General features: G+C 35.1%; 2 protein-coding genes across 2 annotated transcripts; both read left to right on the top strand.

Moving 5' to 3' along the window:
* Positions 1–95: 95 nt before the first annotated feature.
* On the top strand, positions 96–5,078 carry LOC116306267 (carbonic anhydrase 2). Its single transcript, XM_031716292.2, has 7 exons — positions 96–189; positions 940–1,186; positions 1,298–1,632; positions 2,031–2,123; positions 2,269–2,347; positions 3,396–3,571; positions 4,247–5,078. The coding sequence occupies exons 1-7, from the start codon at positions 184–186 to the stop codon at positions 4,355–4,357; spliced, it is 1,047 nt and encodes a 348-aa protein (XP_031572152.1). The 5' UTR covers positions 96–183; the 3' UTR covers positions 4,358–5,078.
* A 1,097-nt stretch (positions 5,079–6,175) lies between these two features.
* On the top strand, positions 6,176–18,719 carry LOC116306277 (uncharacterized). Its single transcript, XM_089024346.1, has 19 exons — positions 6,176–6,258; positions 6,506–6,572; positions 6,657–6,689; positions 6,773–6,982; positions 7,128–7,255; positions 7,353–7,448; positions 7,554–7,620; positions 8,151–8,314; positions 8,763–8,865; positions 11,792–11,989; positions 12,421–12,521; positions 15,296–15,368; positions 15,867–15,899; positions 16,033–16,242; positions 16,891–17,018; positions 17,110–17,205; positions 17,311–17,374; positions 17,717–17,883; positions 18,562–18,719. The coding sequence occupies exons 1-19, from the start codon at positions 6,256–6,258 to the stop codon at positions 18,673–18,675; spliced, it is 2,055 nt and encodes a 684-aa protein (XP_088880472.1). The 5' UTR covers positions 6,176–6,255; the 3' UTR covers positions 18,676–18,719.
* The last annotated feature ends 50 nt before the right edge of the window (positions 18,720–18,769 follow it).

Here is an 18,769-nt window from a genome sequence, read left to right as displayed (position 1 = left end):
CCCTCGTTAATATTTGCAGGTTTTATACTGTACTATGATACGCTTGTTACCCATCAATACTTGGTCCATTGTTTAGTCTAGCGAATTGAATTTCTACTTGTCATTGTACTATAGCCAAGAATCTATCCCATCTTCAGGGGAACTCCAAGAAATATCAAGTACTGAAGTCAATTATTGGGTTAAATGAAGGTATCTTGTATTTTTGACTATGATAGTATTGCTCGTTTTTTAGTCGTGGTGGGTAGTCTACATATTATGATTCACTCACATCAGGCTCTACATGTCTTGTGTTCTATGTTCAATAATAGGTCTTCCAACAAGCCATTACATTGGTAATGGTCTTTTGGTCTTCCTTATAGACGTTTTCTTTTGAGCAAACAAAATAAAATAATTATCTTTAAGGGAAACGCGTAATAATAACTAGCAAATGTTCCTACAAATTCTCTATCATTTAAGGTCAATTTATTTCATCTTGACCTCTGATTCAGATGATTTTAATATTTGAAAAATGGATGATGATCTTAATGTTATCTTTTTCTTAATAATTATTTTCATCGATTACACCAATTTATGTTTATGTCTCTCGCTTAGTTTTCCAATTATTGAGCAATTGAGAGACTAAATTCAAATGAGTATATATAATAAGATAAAATTGTAATGTTCAGCCTACAAACAAACAAACAAGTAAACATAAAAATAATATAAAAACAGAGTTTCTCAACATTTATATATATATATATATTTTTTTTTCCAAATACTTTTATATACTTTTATAATTTTCTCCATGTTTGTCGTTCTTTCTTATTACGCTTCTTAAAAAAGGTCCCGAATTAAAATTCCATTGTCGCGTATACCCCATGATCCTCCACGTGATAGCATCAACAGCGATTTGTCTTGGTGACATTTTTATTTTATTTTATTTTATTTTATTTTTTTCAGATATATGTCAATATCATGAATAATTTGAAGGCTTTATTTGGCCTTACTCTGTTCTCTCTTGCTACTGGGTCAATAATCACAAACAAGATCGCGGCAGAAATAACAGGTAGCTCTGGATCAATAAACAAGACTGGGGTAGTAATATCAAGCAATACTGGCTCAATAATCCCCAACAAGACTGGGTCAATAGTAACAAGCGAGGTTGCGGGAGGTCCCACATGGGGTTATGGAGTATCTGGAACAGGAGGTAAGTATTCTTATTATATACTCTCAAAGCCACGTTGGCCTGAATATTTGTTCCTAAAGGGTCATATCTTATATCCAACTAACATAGCTTCTATTCATATTATTCTTTAAGTGTATGGACCCGATGACTGGGGGAAGATGTATGAAAAGTGCAAAGGCAGTAACCAATCACCGATTGTCATCTTTCCTCAAGCCACACCCTATAAAATAGCTTCCAAACCAATGGCCATGGAGTCTGATAATGCACTTGGATTGGTAACTGGAGTCTTGACGAATAATGGACACACTGTTCAGTTCACAGTGAATGCGAAGGGTGGCATGGTGTTCTTGGCAGGAGGACCAGCAGATTCTGCCAACTATATTCTGTCCACTATCCAGTTTCATGTTGGATGTACGGATGGAAGTGGATCGGAACATACACTTAACGCTATTCCAGCATCTGCAGAGGTAGCTCTCATTCAGTCATCAGCTCATATTTATCACTTAAATTTCTTCACTCCCTATAAAAGCCCAATTTTGGTCCTGGAGAAGTTCTGCTGAAAGATTATACATATAGTTTTACCACGATTTTGAGTCGCATACCATTGAATAATACACTCAAGGCGAGTTACAAGTGACAAGGGGGTTATTCCATGGTGTGTTACGAGAAAATGTTGTATACCTATTTTATGAATCCACATCATTGAAAACGCCTAGGCTACAATCCCTGATGGGAAGAAACAATGGAGTATCCTCGAATGTAAACGGCTTTCTTGCAACCTGATTGGCTGTATTTTCAATACACAAGAATAGGATGCATACCATGTTTACACCAACATCAACTGATACTAGGCTTTTTTTTTCAGATGCAAATGATTTTCTATAATAAAAAGTACAAAAATATTAATAATGCTGTTATTAAACCTGATGGAGTTACAATCATAGCAGTCTTGTTCGACGTAAGTACAGTAACACAAGGATACCTTTCGACTTACCTTGGGTATTTTCTGTCTTACTCTTTGTCTAACTCTCTTCCTATCAGTCTGTTTGTCCGTTTGTCTATTGTCAGTGTCTGCTTTTAACGTCGTGCTTTTGTTTTCAAAGTATTACGGAGGTTACACATTATATGAAAACCCCACTCTTGAACGACTTGTTAGCTTTCTGCCAAACATCACAAAACCAGGTATTCTATGAGTAATCACTATTCTTTTAAGTACCTATGAGACCTAAATACATGAAGTGAATAGTTGAATGGTGAAATTTTTTTGTATGATTTGAGTCATGAAGCTTTGAGATATCAAGGTTTAATATTTGTTTTCAGGCACAGTTATCAGTGTTTGAATTTACAAATGATGACAAATAAAGTCATGCAAATTTTCCTTTGAAGTCACATCATTAACATATTGGAAGGCTTCCAATAACTGTGCCTGAAAACAAATATTAAGACCGGTATGACGTCACAGTCCAAATTATGGACCTTTATAACTTAAAGACGCAACACTAAAATGAAGACAAATATTTTACCAACTATTCACTTCATGTAGAATCAATACTGAAAGTATTGTCTCATGCTTTAGATGCTATTTAAAATCGGTTTTTAAAACTTTTAAGTTAAAAGGCTTAGAAGGCTAACTCTTGATAATATCTTTACAACACAGTAGTCTTAAACAGTATATCAGTCTTGGTTTAACAAAAGCATACTAACGAATTCCTTTGTATATTTGGAGATATGTGCAACCACATGACTCGAAAGCTTTTCCAGCTGATCCGAGAAAAAAATATTAATCAATCAGAATCGAGAAAATATACAAAACTGAGGTGACATTTTTTGCTCTTGAAATCATGGGTTTGCAGGCTATCAAATAAAAATACTAATTATACAGCTTCTCATTAATCCCAAATAGGTAACTGTCCAATTATTTTCTTAATCCATGATCCATGATCCAGGTTTTTGGCAAGCTTCGTGACACCTCAGTTTTGCCGTGACGTCATTTCTACTTCACTATATCAGATCAATTTTGAAAATTAATTTTCATCGAGACATAAATAATAATGAAACAACCGCCATGCTGGTTGGTTTAATAAGAGAAGCTAATAAGGAATGTTTGTTATCGTCAAGCAACATGGCGGCTATGACGTAACATACACCCCAAGAATAATGCTCTTGGAAAATTTGTTGAAACGCACTCATGCATAGACCTCTTTTATATTCGGGTTTATTCATTTTTCAGGTTCGTCCGTGACTTTGGATTATGATGAGAGGATCGAGCTGACCAAGCTTGTCCCAGACCTCACTCAGGATTACCCTTATTATTACACGTACAGAGGGTCCCTAACCACGCCACCATGTTACGAGTCAGTGACCTGGATATTACTGAAAACACACCTGTCTATATCTATACAACAGGTATGCCTGCGCATGCTCCTATTTACTCCGGGAGGGAGGTTATGGGCAATAAGTACCCAGGCGAGAAGAGGGTGCGAAGAAAATCCTGTATATGCGTAGAAAATGGGCATCGCTGTGGGAAGGGTTAGGGCACGTCTTCGATGTTTGTTATCTAAGCATTTTCTTGAATTAACAAAGATATACACTCATCGAGGTTTGTTTAGGCTAGTACCACCCATATGATTACATAACCGCTAAGGGATGTTGGATATTTACCTTTTGCCGTCATTTTGATTGGCCAAGGCAACTGTAAATAACTGCCTACAATTAATATTCTACCCATGCGCGTTAACGTTGCATGGCATGTTTGATAAACAGCGAAAACAGCTAAAACTTAAAAAAGACAAAAATAATTTGAACTTGTTATTATCATTATTTGTATATATATTTTTAGTTATCTATCACTTGGAGATAACTCCTTGAGATTCCCGTTCACGAATTTTAAAGAATTTTTTACTGGTCAACTGACGTTTCACGTTTGCCCTAAGATCCTAAAACTCTCTATATACTATCCATGTACGCATGTCTTCCAGAGAGAATAATACGCGTAATTTCATACAAAATTTCATGTAAAATATAAAATTTTATTTTATATAAAAGTGACTATTTTTATATAGTGATTTTGTTATATTTCAGCTTGGACAGTTCCGACAACTCCAAGGCAATGATGGTAGCCAGTTGTGTGATAACTTCAGACCGACCCAACCAAGCAACAACAGAGAAGTCACTAAAAACTTTCTTAACTGAATTAAATATATAATAAAACCGCAATATACTATTTTTAGATTGGTCATAATATTTTCGAACTCAAGGTCAACCAATCAGAATCGAGAATCCGACATTATATTTCGATTAGCATTTCCGTTGATTCTGCCAAGAGAACCCAAAAAATATGAATTCATTTCTTTAAATTGATCGTAATTGCTGCTAGTCGAACTCATGGCGGAATTCTTCAATCGACAAGAGATCTTTACTCGGAAAATACAAAACTAAAATAGTTCACCCATAATTCCTTTCGGTGAACGCGGTCAACTCAGGTGGAATAAGATGCCTTGTCTGAGTCATATCCATATTTGTTTCTTCTCGTGTAAAACTGTTTAACAAAGAAATGAGAATTATACGAGTTTAAAATGGGAAAACCCAAGGTAAAAAATTATTTTAAAACTGAAGACCAATATGCTGCCGGAATAACCCATTTGCTTGTTATTTAGCGTTATAAATAGTCGTATATAGCCTAGCATAATCCAGACAGACATATTCAAACTATTTATCGCTAAAAAATGTCTGTTTGAAGATTCAATCTTTTTATCGTGAAAATTTCTATTATATTTATGATTCAATAATAATATTTGTGCTAGAAATAAATAGATATTACAAATAAATAGATGATCACAAATAAATAGATGTTACAAATAAATATATGTTGCTATTGAATATATGTTGCAAATAAATAAATGTTACAAATAAATATATCTATACTTCTTAGATCGCTGGCCGTACGACGGTCTTCGCTTTGACCTCGAGGCCCGCGAAGCAGAAAAAGGCTCTTTGAAATTTAAAACTTTTCCATATCGTGAATCTCTTGCAAGTGATAACTACTGTAACAAACAGTAAAAATATCAGATTGAGATAAAAAGGTTAAAACTATCATCGTGTTAAGCAATCTTTAGTGGTTACAGCTGTAGATTAATTATAGTGGCCTTCACTTTTGCATGCAAAATATTACTGTTGTCATGTGTAGCTTTGGTTTCTACTCCTCTTACAGAATCTGCCACAACGACCTCACTTGTCAATTTCACACAATTTACAAAGAGTCTAGTTTAACTAAATGTGTAAAATTTTTTCCAATAAGCCTCGCAGGACTGACCTGTAGTTTATGTAGTTTCAATTAGTAGGGAGTAGGGAGAGGAAGGGTGGGTGGCGTAAGTACAAGTTCTTTTTACTTGTCAAATGGGTGGGAAAGAAGTTATGGTAATTTTGTAGAGCGGAAGGCAACTAAATGAATGAATGGATGGATGGATGGATGGATGAATGGATGGATGGATGGATGGATGGATGGATGGATGGATGGATGGATGGATGGATGGATGAATGGATGAATGGATGGATGGATGGATGGATGGATGGATGGATGGATGGATGGATGGATGGATGGATGGATGGATGGATGGATGAACGAAGGAATGAATGATGCACTAGTACTACCAAAGCTCGTTAAAAAATAATAAAACGTGGTAGAAACAATTCCATAAAGTAATCATGGTGCCCACGTACAGCAACATTCTAGACAAGTAAAATGTGTCAAGGCAAAACTTGTCATAGAAATCTTGCTCGTCTGTATTTTGCTTTACATTGAAATGTTCTTTAAAGGACTGCGCGCTTTATTAACACAGTTATTTAACTGTCTAGAGTGAGCACTCGTTGTTTGAGCAGAGATTGAAGTTCGTGAAGAGAAGAAAGACTGGTGTTGGACGAATGAAAGGAAATTATTTACACATGGGATGAAAGGACTGTGCACCTGATAAGCTCTTTAAACAACGGAATATTTTGACCATAGTTTGTTAATATATTATGAGTCAAAACAACTCGGTTCTCCAATTCACTTTGGGTCTGCATTGGGAGATTACTGCTCGCGTCTACTCCAAATGGTAAGTAGAATAACCGAAAAAGGAACATCTGATTTATTTGCGCGGTTTTCTGAGAGAAAATTATAAGTGTTTTCTTGATAGAATAGTGTTTTGAATCTGTCAAATGTTTTAAACAGATAAATATTGCATATATTCATTCCTAACAAAACCCTTTAATCTATTCGTTTTCACCTTAATTCATGAGCTAGGAACCAGCCAAGCCCTTATTTTCTACGATATTGATGACTTTTCTCGTTTCATATCTAAGAAAACGATGATGTTGATGCGGATCATAGTGTTGATTGTTGGATTCTTTGGCCTGGCATCAGCAGCAGGTGAGTTAAAACTGGTCCTAGCGAACAACCAACTGCAACTGAATTGGATGAAATAATTTGTATAATTTTCCCTTCTTTGTACAGGGACTTGGGGTTATGGCAAGACTAATGGTGAAGGTAAACCTGAAAAACTTACAGAATTTTTCAGTCTTATTAGCACTTTAGATCGTCCATGATATAATTGCTTTTCATTTTGTTAGTGTATGGACCATCAGACTGGGGTCACGTGTCCGAAGATTGCAATGGTCGTGCCCAGTCTCCAGTTAACATCGTCCGTGATGAAGTCAAAGATGATGATGATGATGATAATAGCTTGCGTCCACTGCGTGTAAACTTTCAGTATGTTTCTGGGACTGTAAAAGGAACTCTGGTCAACAATGGGCATTCGCCAACTTTCAATGTGGAGAAAGGTACAATTTTGCTACATAGATAGTAAGTCTCTCAAAGCTAGTCACGTGGTCATACCCCATCCAATCACTGATTGTATTTCAATTTACTTTTACAATTCATTTTGATTCATTATTTTTACTGCTTGTCTTGTTTGATTAACTCGAGGTGGAGCAAGTGTGATCAATCCAGTTAATGGACAGAAGTACGTCCTTGCACAGTTTCACTTTCATTTCGGATGTACTGATGACGTTGGTTCAGAGCACACGATTGATGGCAAGTCTTACCCAGGAGAGGTTAGTATTTATAGGAGAACATATTATGTACACAGTAAACGAGTGCTAAGGCATTATTTAATCAAACAACACAACATTGCGTTTGTTCTTTTTTCAGCTTCACCTGGTGTTCTACAACGCCAAATATGACCACATTTCCACCGCTGCTACCAAATCAGACGGCTTGACAGTGATTGGTGTTTTCCTGAACAAGGTAATACACAATCATTGATTGTTTCCAGCAACATAACATGAAAGCAGCCTTTCAATAAATTGAATTAATATGGAGCTTTTTGCTTATTTTTTTATATAAATATAGAGCTATTTCGGACTAGACTATAGCATGTATAAGTTAACAAGAAGCATCAGAAAGATCAAAGCAGAAGGTAACGAACTTTTAAATTGCCACTAAGCTATCGTTATACTTAGTTATAAATATATAGATCCAACTAGTCGGAATTCTTTAGTTTAGTTTAGTTTTTTTTTCTGCTGAAGGGGGATCTGCCCTTGATCCAACTAGTCGGTCAAATACATAGATCCAACTAGTCGGCCAAATATATAGATCCAACTAGTCGGCCAAATATATAGATCCAACTAGTCGGCCAAATATATAGATCCAACTTGTCGTTCAAATATATAGATCCAACTAGTCAGTCAAATATATAGATCCAGCTAGTCGGCCAAATATATAGATCCAGAAAGTCGGCCAAATATATAGATCCAACTAGTCGGCCAAATATATAGATCCAGGTAGTCGGTCAAATATAGAACCATCACTTTTCGCTACTAGTAGGACTTATAACTTATAGCCCAGTATTAGCTCATCCAATCAGAACTCAGCATGATAGACCACTAGTTGGATTTGACTGAATAATATTAGCCACTGTGTTAACACGTGTTCATGTTATTTTCGAAGGTGCAAAAGTATCAATCTATGTCAAACTGGAGCGCTTAATTCGTGGTTTGTCGTCTGGTAGCAGATCATACTATACATACAAAGGATCCCTGACCACACCTGGATGCTATGAGTCTGTTAGATGGGTGGTGCTCAAGAGTCCTATTAGCGTGAATCAAAACGATGTATGTCCGTTTTTTGTTTTTCTTTTATATATAAAGAAATCTACAGTTTTCAACTTGTTCCAATATCAATAAGAGCCTGGTAACGATAACACAAAAATATCTATCACAAGAGTAGCAAAATATGATTTGCAAGTAAATAGCTCAATATTACAGCGGTTTTCGTAAGATTGTGAAACCGGAAACGATCTTACTGTTACCGTAACTACGCGTTGTGATAGGATGAATTACTGGAAGAGATTGGGAAGCCATTTCAGTGTTATGGCTCGTCGTACACGTGCTTTAACTCAGTATCGTATGATTCCAACTCATACGAAAACTCTAGCCTGTGTGCAGCCGCTACCCAACCCTCACCCCTACGGGTAAAAAACGGAGAGGGAATTTAGAATACTCTAGAAAGAAGACGCTATCTACTATTATCTCTAATTGAAGTTTTTTCTTTGATTTACAGCTGAATATTTTCAGAAGCCTTCAAGCTACACATGGCTACCATCACGGCAAAATGTGCAACAATTACAGACCCACCCTACCCCTCAACGGCAGAAAGGTCTATGGTTACGAGTCATAAAATATGTTCCTAGTGATGTGGAGAGCTTTGTGTTGAAATACAAAACACATGATAGACTAATAAAAGGGTTTGCCCTGTAATAATCAAATAGTTTGATATTGTGCCTTTAAGTAAATGTTATAATCCATTCTCCAATGGGGCTGATTGCTATTAATTCAGCACTCGATTTGAGCCTCGGAGCTTGCGTTCAAAAGCCGCTGAATTATTAACGTTTAAATGGCTTTAATATTAATAATAATCTCGAACTGAAGGTTAATATATACCAGCAAAAGAATTGTAATATTCGTATTTTGCTGTGCAATAATAATAATAATAATAATAATAATAAATTTTAACAATCAGTAGCTTTAATAATGCATTATCGTAGGATCCTAGCCAAAGAATGTAATCAAAATCTATATATACAATATCTAAATATATTTGCAACAAATTAATAAATAAAATAAAAAAAGAGAAGAAGAAAAATTATAATAAAATATGCTATAATAAAAATATATCTACTAATGTATAACCATAAAATATATTTAGTAAAAACTAATCCTAATAATATATGTTAAAAAAATAATAATAATAATGCCAAACATTCATTATGGGGGATTTGTACTGTTTAATAAACGAGCAGGAGTGTTTTATCGGGTATAAAACACGAGGCGTAGCCGAGTGGTTTTAGACCCGATAAAGCACGATCTGCGAGTTTATTAAACGGCTTAAAAAAACTCCTGATGTATGTTCTCATACTGTACCGAATTCTTTACGAAATGAACCAAGTTTGATAGAGAAAATCCAAGTTAAAGTTTATGCAAATGAAGACGAATCTATGTAATGTTTAATAAACGAGCAGGAGTGTTTTATCGGGTATGAAACACGAGGCGCAGCCGAGTGGTTTTAGACCCGATAAAACACGATCTGCGAGATTATTGAACGGCTTAGAAAACTCATGATGTTTGTTCTCATACTGTACCGATTTCTTTACGAAATGAACCAAGTTTGATAGAGAAAATCCAAGTTAAAGTTTATGTAAATGAAGACGAATCTTTATCAGATATAAAATCACCTTCATGGTCATGATTTCTATTGTGTTTTCTTCATGAATTATTAATGAGTTTTCTAAATCAGATATAAAACCTCCTTCATGGTCATGATTTCTATTGTGTTTCCTTCATGAATTATTGATGAGTGTTTTAAAAATATTTAGCTAATTGCTGCATTTGCAGAGTCTCGACATCCAAGTCTATGTCCTTTTTGTTCCTAAGTACTCTTCTTGTGGTTCTTGAGCCCCTCAGGCATAGGAGAGCTGATCTCAAAAGGGAGAAAGAAACCTTTGCTCGTATCCAGGATACAGTGGTAGCATAATCTTCTCCTTTCTTGTTTGCAATTAGTTCGGCGAGCCTACTGTGGTATCTTCTACACTCATCTGCCATACCTCCAGTTGTAGTGAATACTAATGGAGTAATGTTCAATTTCCAAGACTCTGCTAGCATACTTGCGCTTCTTCTCATTCTCATGCAGGTGATATATTTGCTGGGGGGTGAGGTCTTTGTAGGACTCTGCATTTGGGTGACACACCCTAACATCAAAGAATGCAGATCTCTGCATTTCCCAAAAGCCACGTGCATGAACGTCAAGGCGAGCATCAGAAGCTTTATTAGAACCTCTGGTCAGGAGTTCTCCTGTTATAGTACATTCAACAAAATTACTCGACTCTGATTGGTCGAGAGGAGTACAATTATAGCGTTAATTGTACTCTGTAGGAGTACCGAATTAAGTCGCTATGGCAACAAGGCCAAAACAATGTCAAAACAATTATTTTCTATCATTTTGTACTTAAAAAACATGAATAAAATTTTAAAGCCGTAAGAACTAATCTTTTTTATGCATTTCAGTTGCGCGATGGACTGAAAATCGGCCGTCAAATAGACGGAGATGAACGGCGTCGTTTCGCATTTTTTACTGAAATTTTGTTGAGTGAACTATAAACAAAAAATCGCACGATCTTCTCGTACAATTTGGAATTAATAGACACGAGTAATGTTTCGAAAGTTCTTATAATTGCACGAGCCTTTAGGCGAGTGCAATTAAAGAACTTTCAAAACATTACGAGTGTCTATTAATTTCCAAATTGTACTCGAGATCGTGCGATTTCCTATACTAACTTCTTGAAGTACTGGTTCTATTTCAACGTTATTGCAGACCATGCTCAACAGTTCTGCTTCAAGATCACGCATCTCGTTGTGGCGCTGAATAACAAATCCGCCACGTCTACAGATCACAATAATAATAATAATAATAATAATAATAACAATAATAATAATAATAATAATAATAATAATAAAGGAAACTTTATTTTTACAATTTGTTGACTACATATACAATTGTAAATTTCTCTTGAAAACAGGCAATTTACAACTGGCTGCTTGAATAAGATAACCTGAGGGAACTGTTGGGAAAGAAGACAAAGGAGATTTTGCGACGAATGCAGTTATCAGTAATATCGAGTACGCTTCATATTGCAAGGACATTTAATATTATCGTATAGATATATTTATCGGACTAATAGATAAGTATTTTAAACTTCACAGAACAATTTTTAGTATAGAACATTTTTCTTAAATTTACAAAAACTCTTATTTATTTATTTATCTTTCTTTTGAAATTACTAATCAGAGATCCATTTTATACATGTACATATATATTTAAATTTGATGGAAATTGTAAACAGCTCATGAATCCTATAGGCTACGCTTGTGCGCCCTATAGGATTTTTATAAATTTGCATACGTAAGTTTCAATAATCTGCACATAATAATAATAATAATAATAATAATAATAATAATAACAACGAATAGATGTTCGAGTAGTTGACAACGAGACGAAGACAGTAAATATCATAGATATGAGTTGTCCTTGGATAGAGAACAGGAAGCAGAAAGACCAGGAAAAGACCACCAAGTACGCACCTTTAAGATTGGAACTCAAACAGCAGCACAAGGGTTATACCAAAGATGTACTAGGAGCATACTCATCAGAAACCCGAGAAAATGTGAAACTACTCCTTGGCAAGACAAAAGCTGACAAGACTTTATTTAACATGCAAAAGTCTGTAATATCAAGTACATTTAACATTACAAGGACCTTTATAGTTCTCTCATAAAATGGTTCATCTCAACCGAACACTATTTATTAACTGTATATATGAATTTATTTTAGTTTATAATTTTTCGTTTTAATTAACATATCAATTTAGAGATATCATATAATATTTGATGTCTTATAAATATTCAATATGGACAATAGTGAACAGTTAGCGACAATTATTTATGAATGTAGATAGAATTTAATTTACAGTTTTAATACTGTAAATATATCTAGATAGGTTTTGTTTAGTCGGTCACAGCTAGCCTCGGCCTGACTGAATGTGATTATGCCAAGGCATCCTTAAGTATACAACTGCCATAATAATAATAAATGGCTGCTATGTAGCTTACGATCATGAGAAGTGATTGAGTCTGTAACAACGAATTAACATAAATTACCAAAAAAGGTAAATCAGACTCAGGCCTGCGCGGTAGTTTTTTACTTTCGAGTTTTGTTTTACACGTGCAAAATCATCCGTATTATTATTCGTTGATTTTTTCGTATCAGGTATGTAGCTAGTGCATTATTTCCCTTATATTCATATTAGTTTGTAATATTTTGTTTGTTTTTGTTTAGAAACCTCACTCGATTCATTCGATCAAATTACCCAACTTACCTTATACTGTGAACTTATTCTTCTTATTGTACTTCGACTGATTCACGTTAAATACAGAAATAGTTTCAACAACCCAGCGAGCGTTTCAACGTTTTTTAGTGTCTACAGAGTCATTACTATGTTTAGCCTCCACTACAGGATAGGACTATAGAATTACTAGAAGATAAGGTGTTGTATACGTTTTTGCTTTTGATTCCGGTTTATTGAGCGAAGAAAACATTGCATTTTGGTATTATTCTCTATATTTTCTTCAAATATTTTTAGCTATTTCTGTAAATAAATATTTAAGTATTATTAAAATAAATAAATGTTTAAGTGTTGAAACGAAAGAAATTTAAAAACATTTTTTTTACCAAATAATAGCTATTTATTATAATTTCGATTTCAGTAAAAAAAAATTTGCTTATTCGAAAATTTCATTTTTCTCTTCAAACGTCGAAAGGTTTTCTTTTCCAATGAATTGTTTGCGTCAGTCCGCGAATTAGCAATTTGAAAGTGAAAAGGTAGAGGGTCGAGAAAACCCCATCGAGCCACCTTAAACCGCCTGCAATTATTAAATAAAAATACCGCCTGATTATCAAATAGAAATACCGCTTGCATTGTAACACACTAGGAAATTTGGTGCACTGGTCATTTTATCATTTAATTTAACAATTTCACTATTAAATTGTTAGTTTTTCGATATATAGAGGATATTACATGGGCGCGCGGAGATACGAATTTTATCTTCGAGTGTTGAAAAGATCTCTCACGAGTGAGCGTAGCGAACGAGTGAGAAATTTTCAACACGAGAAGATAAAATTCGTATCTCCAAGCGGCCATGAAATATTCTGTTTATTATATAATTATCAATGAAGTATGTTTTGGCTTTTTCAGGCAATTCTTTCCGTGTATTTTTGAATAGCCATCGCAATGGTGTTATTTTCACACGTGAAAATAACATGTTATTTTCACGTGTGAAGATATCAATTTTTCGAAATAGAGAAAAACAGATATTTCATTGGTAATTATATAATAAAAGTATTTATTTTGGTTAGTCTTATGATTTCTATATTATTTTTTATATTATACATTTATATAGAATTATGTAAAGCGCTTACAATTGGCAACTAGTGGATCAAGCGCTATATGGGACCTATTTAAATAGGGCGTATGATTAGGATTATTATTATTACTTAGGTCACAGAGTAGATGTTTTTAGCAGAAGTTTTTAGTGAATCTTAGTTTTCGTCCGCTTTCTTCGTAAACTTACGAAAATGGCAATATTCAAATTTCATTTTTTTCAAAAACGAGGGACACCATTTGTTCTTGTGTTATTTTGAGTCAGCCATAAATTCTGTGTGAAACGTTCTCCTTTTTTTTTCTTAATTCCCCACGGCACTTGTCTTACGTTTCTAGAATTTGCTCCACAAAATTTCACAAAGCAAGTTTGGTTCCCCGGTAATAACAAGATACACGAAGTGTTTTCCAAGACAGTTGAGAGAGATAGACAGACATTTCTTGATAGAATAGCATAAAAATCAAAAGAGTTATTTATGAGCTGAAAGAATATTTCGAAAATTATTTATAAATTCGATGTTACGAACAAATTTTAGAAAATTTTATTAATTAGTGACAAACGCGCCATATTTCCCGCCAAGTTCTCAAGCATGCGCAGTACTTTGGTCTTGACGGTCTAAAAATATCATTCTGATTCATGTTGGGCGGGCTATGACTGGGGGGTCATTATTTTTGATATTATTGAAAAGAGACAATTCTTTTGCGAAGCTCTTTTAAACTGCTGACCTTCTTGCATGATATAACGACGACAACAGGTAATTTCTTCTGTCTTTGGTTCGCAACTTCAATTGGTAAAAGTAAGAGTTTTACGTATAGAGTGACTTAACATCGCTAACTTAACGCAAATCGATGCAATCACTCAATATTACCTATATTCTCTGATCTCCTTAATTCTTTAACAATTTCACTTTCAAAAATTCGTTGTCATCGCAAAAAGATCCACTTAATTTTCGCCAAGACATAAACAATACAATTCAGTTATTTATTTTAATTCTTTTACCAGATCAACCAAATATTTAGATCTTAAAATAACGTTTAGTAGGATAAGCAAATTTGATTTTTGAATATCTTCGGGTTGTTTGGAGATACATTAGGTCCGCAATAGAATGAAACTAGTTCTGTTCGATCAGATCTGACTAGATCTCGTTTCACATCAACTGGAACTCCTTTTCTCCTTGATTTTCTCAGTCTTTGCTTTAGGTGGCGTGTCCTCAGAACGTTTCCCGCCCTTTGCCATTAATAAACGAAAGAAAAGGGGTCACTAGTATAACTGACAACAAATAAATAGGAAAGCTTAAAACACACTATATTGTAAGGAAAAATAGTATACGCGTACAGCAAATCTTCAAGACGTAGACTAAAGGTCCTTTTCATCATTAGAGTCGAACCCAACGGTCTTAGCGGCCAGTTCTCAAATGGAAAGCGTCAGTTCTTGTAGCTGATTCGGGCCACGTTGGTCCAGTTCTTAGAACTGGCCGCACGGAGCGATTGCACTTGATAGAAAGCGCCTAAATAATAAAAGTGATAAATAATAACCACTTCGCTTAAATTGGTTTGGCGATAAAGAAAAACACTAAATTTACTCTTGTTATTGTGATTCCACTAGCTGGCTGCAATCATGCTCTTGACGACGATTATAGTTGGAATGGCTGTAATCTTTGGACCAGTATCAGCATCGGGTGAGTACCAAGTATATGTAAAAGCCCACCACTGCAGGACTGAATAAGAATAGGTGGAGGAAAATAAGGATAAATTAGAGTGCTAAACGAAGATGAAATATCTAATATTTTCCTATAATTTTATATTTTTGCCTTCATTAGAATAGTCTACAATTTTTAACCCTGTTATAAAGATTGAATATAAGAAAGCGTGGTGTTTGAAGATGCTCTTGCGCTTTTTCTAGCTCATCACGCTATTCGATTGCGTACGTGTTAATACTGAACTTGTTTAAAATGTGTGTTTTTAAAGAGCAAACTAAAAGGGCTTGTAAGATTGTAAACTGCAGAGCGAATGCGGCCTTGCAAGTTTTCTGTACTGCGAATAGTAGGTCTAGAGATCCTTCTACTTTGCGCACCTATTCTGCGCCAAACGTTTTTTCGGTATTAAACCCTCCATAACACCACCTTCAGTAATACTAAAGCATGTCATTTAAAATGCAATTGTATCTTGTTTAACAGAATCTTGGCGTTATGGCAAGACCAGTGGTGGTGGTGAGTAATTTGACTTGTTGCTATAGCAATTTATATTACATCATACTTGTTCAAACGTGCGCATGACAATACCAATTCTCATTAGTATGCAGATTATTGACTGACATCATTTATTTTTGACTCTTGTACTTAGTGTATGGTCCAGCAGATTGGGGTCACGTGTCCAGATATTGTAATGGTCGTGCCCAGTCTCCAGTTAATATTATCCGAGATAATATTGAATATGATGATGATGATGATGACCACGACTTGCGCGTTTCGTTCGCCAACGCGGGTGGCCTTGTGACAGGAACTCTTGTTGACAATGGACATTCTCCTACTTTAAAAGTGGACAGATCAAAAGGTACCTTTTTGCTCAGCACTTTCAGAAGAAGGCTTTTAGGAGTTCCCAATTGCAATTTTTATCCCCTGGTTTTTATTAGTCGTTCCGATGTCGAGGAAGAAACTGAGCAGAGCTAGACGAAATAGGCGTCATCTTGGAAATATGTCCCTACCAACTATACCCCGAGTTTTTCCTCAGCCTCGGAATAATAGGAAATAGTCGATAGTAAAAAGTATTCTCTTACAAACTTTTCAATTTCCTTTCGACTAACGGTTTTGATCAATGAACTTATTATATGTGGAGGGGAAACTAAAGTCTTTATTTTACGTCGTGTTAAGAGTCTTCATAGCCCAAGGCAAATGTTTAAATATACGACACATTCCACATTCACTATCAATACATTTAACATTCTAGACATGTCTAGAGCACTCAAAAAACAAAACATGTGCGGGTATTCGAGGAATTGAAACAGTGACCTAAGCTGTAGGACTCAGAGGTGAAAGACCAAAGTGTAAGCGTGTTTTACCCTTATTTCAAATATCGAAAAGTCATTAAAACTACAATATTTTTGAAAAGAGTAAGTTGCTCCGAGGTTAGGATCTTTATCTATTTTTCTACTTGAGAACTTTCCTAGATTCATGATCTCCTTCCTATATATCTTTTTCCAAGGTGGAGCAAGTGTGATCAATCCAGTTAATGGACAGAAGTACGTCCTCGTACAGTTTCACTTCCATTTTGGATGTACTGATAACGTTGGTTCAGAGCACACGATTGATGGCAAGCCTTACCCAGGAGAGGTTGGCATTTGTAGTACACCATATTATGTACACAGAATGCCAAGCTATTATTTTTTCAAACAACTCAACATTGTGTTTTTTCTTTTTTCAGCTTCACCTGGTGTTCTACAACGCCAAATATGGCGACTTTTCGACCGCTGCCACTAAAACAGACGGCTTGACAGTGATTGGTGTTTTCCTGAAAAAGGTAATGCACAGGCATTGCTTTGTCGATTAGCTTATAGTTCGTAGCTATCAAGTAATATCAAAGAATAAACTAATAGATATATAATTATCGTTGTACTTTATTCAGGGGTCTAGTGGAGGAGAAGAACTAAAGACGTTTTCACAGAATTTGAGGGCAATAATAAAAGAAGGTAGGAAATCCTGGAAAAAAATTCTGTTTATATTTTACAACCATGCAATAACTCCTCGTATGGGGCTCTTCCGGGAGTTTTGCTCTACACGTATTACGACGACACTAGTGCCGGCTACATTCACTATACTTACAACGATTTTACGGAGGGAGAAAAACCGGAGAACCTGGAGAAAAAATCAGTTACAAGAATTAAACCTGAAAACCATTTATGTTTTTTTTTAAATTTTATATGTACTGATATCTTTATGAAGTAAAATGAGAATAATAACTTTCACCGCAAAGAATCTTTTTTAGTTTCTCTACATGGATCTCAACAAGTTTATTTCTATCTTTTTTCAAGGATCTCAGAAAGCTGGAGTTGCCGCCAAACTGGATCACTTGGTTCCCGGTCTGTCGTCTGGTAACAGATCATACTACACATACAAAGGATCCCTGACTACCCCTGGATGCTATGAGTCTGTTAGATGGGTGGTACTCAGGACTCCTATCACTGCTGATCAAGAAATCGTAAGTATCAACATTGATATCAATGTTAAATATAGAGATGTAGTGAGTGGGGAGATGGTACTTTACAGACGTAGGAGTGCCGGGCTGTCTGTTAATATTGCCTGTAACGTGCAGAACGAGAAAAGTTAAATCCATATCGTCTTGGCAAATTGATCAAATGTGAACATCAGATTAATGAAATATTTGCGATAAAAATACTGTTTATTCAAGCAAATAATAAAGAATATTAACAGAACCTTTTTAACTGATTTTTTAAAGCAAACAGACTGTAATATATATTTACAAATGAAGCCTTACTAATTTAATAACGCATATCTTTAGGTTGGGCAAATGTGAATTTGTTATTTGGCCTAACGCTCATCTAAATAGAGCTTTCGTGGCGCAAGGAAAAACGACTGCAGGGCTGAAAACGCGGGAAAAAATTCGAATTTCCTTTTTTATTAATTTCTAAAAGATAGAATTTTTGATTATTATTCGCCTTATTTTAACACTCGAGCAGTTCCAAAATTACGTCACAACTTAAAGCTCTATATGTCTCTTACAAATTATTATATAAGATGATTAAAAAAATAATCCTCTTGGGAATGTCACCTGTATTTTTTCCCATCTCTACTTGGTCTTTTTCTTTATCATTATGTTATTTCTCTAAATTAAGGAAATTTCTGTATTGTTTTACAGCTGGATAATTTCAGAGCCCTTCAATCTACACATGGCTACTATCACGGCAAAATGTGCAACAACTACAGACCCACCCAACCCCTTAACGGACGAAAAATATCATTGCACGAATAAGTGTCAATGAAATTACGACTACTGATAAAAAAGTTGAGAAGTTATATTTACCCCTTTGCATTTGTTTGTCACTGACACGTTTGAAGAAGCGTGA

Source organism: Actinia tenebrosa, unplaced genomic scaffold (assembly GCF_029948245.1).
Source record: "Actinia tenebrosa isolate PJP-AT-01 unplaced genomic scaffold, QUT_ActTen_1.0 PGA_scaffold8__29_contigs__length_14323225, whole genome shotgun sequence".
Lineage (NCBI taxonomy): Eukaryota > Metazoa > Cnidaria > Anthozoa > Actiniaria > Actiniidae > Actinia > Actinia tenebrosa.
The sequence above is the reverse complement of the archived record's forward strand: the minus strand, read 5'-3'. Positions and strand labels throughout refer to the sequence as shown.